This window comes from Tupaia chinensis, unplaced genomic scaffold, assembly GCF_000334495.1.
Source record: "Tupaia chinensis unplaced genomic scaffold, TupChi_1.0 Scaffold000623_1, whole genome shotgun sequence".
Classification (NCBI taxonomy): domain Eukaryota; kingdom Metazoa; phylum Chordata; class Mammalia; order Scandentia; family Tupaiidae; genus Tupaia; species Tupaia belangeri.
The window spans coordinates 825,345-830,207 of record NW_006160143.1 but is presented as its reverse complement, the minus strand read 5'-3'; the positions used below and the strand labels follow the sequence as shown (position 1 = coordinate 830,207).

At 35.5% G+C, this 4,863-nt stretch overlaps 1 protein-coding gene across 1 annotated transcript in view; it reads right to left on the bottom strand.

Moving 5' to 3' along the window:
- The window catches only part of LOC102499956 (olfactory receptor 10R2), a 9,513-nt gene extending 5,894 nt beyond the window's left edge, over positions 1–3,619 (bottom strand). The window contains exons 1-2 of the mRNA XM_006159081.1: positions 3,560–3,619; positions 2,265–2,394 (exon numbers count right to left, since the gene is read on the bottom strand). Coding sequence (XP_006159143.1) covers positions 2,265–2,394; positions 3,560–3,619 — 190 coding nt within the window. The remainder of the gene's footprint in view (positions 1–2,264; positions 2,395–3,559) is intronic.
- Between the last annotated feature and the right edge of the window lie 1,244 nt (positions 3,620–4,863).

The following is a 4,863-nucleotide window of genomic DNA, read 5'->3' as shown; positions in this document are numbered from 1 at the left end:
AACCACAGTTGACCACGTGGGAGTCCAGCGACATAGCCATTATGCCAACTGCTGGTCCCCCTCACTGACTTTATCCCCCAAATCATCTAGTGTAGAGTAGTCAACACTACTCTAAAAGTGATTTTCTCATTTTCTTGATATAATCAGATACCACTCCCACGTATGCCATGTGTCTAATATAAGGCAATGGTTTCAGCTACATTTCTCAGCATCTGAAAGGAAATCAGTTCTAACTTCTACAGTTACATTCTTTAAGATTCTGTGAAATAAAAGATGCCAAGAATCTTCATTTTCATTCTTTCTGTCTCTCTACCTTGAGGTGTGAGGGATAGAAAAACATGTTAAGAACATTGCATTGTAGGGACTAGCAGATGGTGTAATAATTACATTGCTGGACTTCCATGTAGTCAAATGCAGTTCAAATATCAGACCTGGTGTCTTCAAACTCACTCTGGGAGCATGTTCATGCATGCTCAAGATCCTGAGAGAAGGGACCAGCAGTTAGTGTAATGGCTATGTCACTGGACTCCCATGTAGTCGACCGCAGTTTGTGTCCCGGACCCGGTGACTTAAAACTCACACCAGGCACGTGTCCAAGATCCCAAGAGGAGAATGGAGGAGAAGGGATTGCGGCATGGCCAGGGAGGGGTGATTTCTCGCTTTCTGTCTCTCTGTCTTTGTCTGTCTGGTGAGTGCACACGCCCTATACCAAAAAAAAAAAAAAAAAGAAAGAAAAAAAGATCCTGAGAGGAAAATGGAGAAGAGATTGTGGCATGGCCATCCCCTACCTCCGCTGGGGGTGATTTCTCGCTTTCTATCTCTTTGTCTCTCAGGTGAGTGCACCTGCCTTATAACAAAAATCTCTCTAAAAAAACACATCATATTAAAGAAAAAAGAATAAGCTATTATGTGAAGAAAATAAAGATAGCATATACCAAAGGTAGAGTTAAAAATGTTTTGAAGGACTGGTCCATGGTCTGGTGGTTAAGAGTTACTGGATCTCCCCCATCATGTCCTCCTCCCTGCCCCCCCCCACACACAAAACTGTATCCTTTATAGTTGAACATTTAATTCAACTCTCAGACCCAGCATCTTGAGAAACATGCCGAGTGCATATGCATGCATGACTAAAATATCCTGAAATCTTTCAAAGGAGGAAAAAATGGAAGAGAAGGGATAACAGCATGATCATGCCCCATTAGAAGGGTTTTTTCTCCCTCTCTTTCTCTCTCTTTCTCTCTCTTTCTCTCTCTCTCTCTCTCCTCTCTCTCTCTCTCTCCTCTGTTTCTCTCCTCTCTCCTCTCTCTATTTCTCTTTCTTTCACTATCTGGTGAGTGCATGTGCCCCTAGGAAAATATTTGTTAAATCTTTTTGAAATATGGGGTCTTAAAGAAGACAATTAAAACAAAAATTTCCTAATGTTTAATAATAGAAAACATTTCTAAACTATAAAAGAACTTTGTGTGTTTGGTGTAATGAAAGCAGCTGTTACAGAATACTATGCTTCAATTTTTACTGTGTAGTAGACCAATTTTAAAAAGGTCACAGTAATTTTTATTTATTTTTAATTTCATTTTATTTTATACAGTCAATCACATTATTTAGCTTACAAAGTGAATATTTCAACATATGAACATCTCTCCCTACTCCAGTTGACTAGACTACAAAATATCTTTAACAGAAATTGGGACATTTCTTTGTCCTATTAATGCTTTTCCTCCCTATTTTTCTTCTAATTATTTTTCCTGAAACCCTACTCTTTCACACACACTATATCTGTATTTACATCCGTTTACCATATTTCTATATCCTTCAGTCAATTCCTTTCAGTCATAGAGTGAAGACACTCAGTATATATTAAATGGGGACATACAATGTTTCTCCTTCATAGCCTGGCTTGCTCCATTCAGCAGTAAATCTTCCATATTCATCCACTTTCTGTCAAAAGCCAGGGTTTTGTTGTTTTTTTTATGACTGAATAATACTCCCTAGAGTATTAATTTTATATGTCAACTTTACTGGGCCACAGGGCCAAATATGTGGTGGAACATCATCCTAAGTGTGTTTACAAAGATGTTTCTGGATGAGATTAACTTTTGAATCTGTACACTGAGAAAACCATATTGCCCTCCCCACTGTGGCCCTCATTCAAGTCATTAAAGAACTGAACAAAATAAAAAGACTGAGACAGAGTATTCTCTCTCTCTGCTTGACTGTCTTCTCCTTTGGATTTAGATTTGTGCTTCAGCTCACATCATTGGTACCCTTAGTACTAAGGCCTTCAGAATCAGACTGTAAATATCCCATTAGCTCTCCTGGCTCTCCATCTTGCTGACTACAAATCTTGGAACTTCTAAATGTATATGATCTCCTATTGTCTTTGGTTCTGTATTTCTGGAGAACCCAGACTAATATAGAAAATATAATCTGTACATGGTAACATGAATAGAAGTAAAAAGGAAGAAAGCTTAAAAATTATAGTGTAGAAAGAATTTGTTTAGTGTGCCTTTGGTTTTCATATGAAATAAGAATAATACAACCTAGCATATAGAAAGGAAATTATTGGCCTAAAAGCAGAGATATTCACAACTAATATAATTGTATATATGGCTCAAGTTAAGGACTTGCATTTCATCATCATGTTCAGTCTTCATTCAGAAGTAGCCTCTGAAAAAATTCTTTCCTATAATTTACTTTTTCTTCTTAATATGGATCATCTATTTTTATGTAATTATAGTTTTTTCTTTACATATCTCTATTTTCTGTCTCTGCAGAATGATTTTGTTTTCATTTTGCTTAATGTTTTACCTTCATCTTCCTGATACATAATAGATATTTAATGCATATTTGTTAAATGAATAAATAAGATTTATTTTTCCTCTTTCTCTATTTAACTTAGCTTTAATATATGTAGCAGATTTCTGTTTTTTTAGGGTAGCCTTCTCAACAAAAAAAACAAAATCTGCAGAATGATTTTGTTTTCATTTTGCTTAATGTTTTACCTTCATCTTCCTGATACATAATAGATATTTAATGCATATTTGTTAAATGAATAAATAAGATTTATTTTTCCTCTTTCTCTATTTAACTTAGCTTTAATATATGTAGCAGATTTCTGTTTTTTTAGGGTAGCCTTCTAAAAAAAAAAAAAAACATGGAGATAAAAGCCTTAACATTTTATTCTCAGCACTGAATTCAAAAAGCTGAGAGAGTCTCAGTCTCACACTCCTATATGAGAGACTTAATCTAGATTCTTTCTGTAGAGCAGACTGGAAGCAATACATGATTGATTTCATGAACTTTTATACCTAACCCTAGGACAAGGAATGGAGGAGATAGATTTGGTTGTCCGACCAAAATACTTGAAATGGTTTCTGCATAAATTAGGTCTTGTGCTTGGTAAAAGAAAAGAAAGCAAAATACAACTCAAACTGTATTCAGTGAATAAATAAGAAATAAATCCATGATCTTTAATATCTAAATATACATTAGGACAGAATATGATGCACTGTAGTCAGACTGTGAGTTAAAGGCTGATAACACTGGAGGGTCCACTTACCTGTTCTCTTGGCTTTTTCTTTTCCCCTTTCAAATTCATCTTTTGCCTAGTTTTCTTCATTATAGTCAAAATGGAAGAGAAAATTAATGTAATTTTTCTTCTATCCTACCTGTGTAGGAATTCAAAATAATAGAAACTGGAATGTTAACACTACATTGTAGGAGTTCGATTTAGTTTCTGCTTCACGGTTTTATAAATATGGAGGGAAAGATGAGAAATGGTGATGCCAGCAGCAGCAGTATTTCCTTGACTTATGGATTTCAGTTAGTGTCACAGGTTCTTTTTTTTTTTTTTTTTTAGTTTATTTCAATACTTATTTCAAGAGTGACAGGCACCTTCAACAAGGTCTTCACACCATGATACACCTACAATCTCAACTAGCTTGGGCCATGGGCATGTGCAGTCCCTGCATACACAGGGCGACCTTAGGACACAAACCTGGGACTGTTTCACGTGTGTCCAGCATCACAAAGTGCTGTGTTACTGCTATCCCACTGACTCACCCCCTATCGTATGTTCTTGAAATCAATCATTCCAATAATCATTCTATGACTCTTTCAAACTTTCCAATAATTTCAAGAATAATCTCTTGAACTAAATTTTCTTCTTAAAATGTTTATAGAATTCAGGGCCAGTCAGTGGAGTAGTGGTTAAGGTGGCATAGTTGACGGTGCAACTGGAGTCCCAGACCTAGTGACTCGAAAAATATTCTGGGTGCATGTGAATGCATGCCCAAAACCCCAAAAGGAGGGAATAATGGAGGAGAAGGGATTCTGGCATCTCCTGTGCACGGGTGCTTTATGGCTTTCTTCTCCCTCACACCTGTGAGTGCACGCACCCTCTGACAAATTAAAAAATATGTGTATTTATAGAATTGTATATTTCTTATACTAACTTTAAACTGAATCAATGATTAAGTAGTCATTAAATTTTTTTAATTGCATGAAATTAGCAAATGTTTTGTATCAATAAATGTACATCATTAAAAGTAAAGACAAGTAAGAATCCTGCTTTTTGTCTCCTTGAGTAAGTCAACAACATTTCTGATGATAAAAGCCACAAACTCTGGAAAAGACAAAATGGATACCACGACTTTAAGATATTAGAGTAAGAATAAAATCAAATGGATTCTGGAACGTAATCAACATTTGGAAGGTTAAGTATACAGGTTGAGTATTCCTTTGGTACAATTTTTAGTCTGAGCAATGACCATAACACTTTTTTTTTTTTTTGAGAGAGATTTTAAAACACAAAAAGAAAACAGATTTTCTAGCATGAAAAAAAAACAAAACAAAACAAAAAAA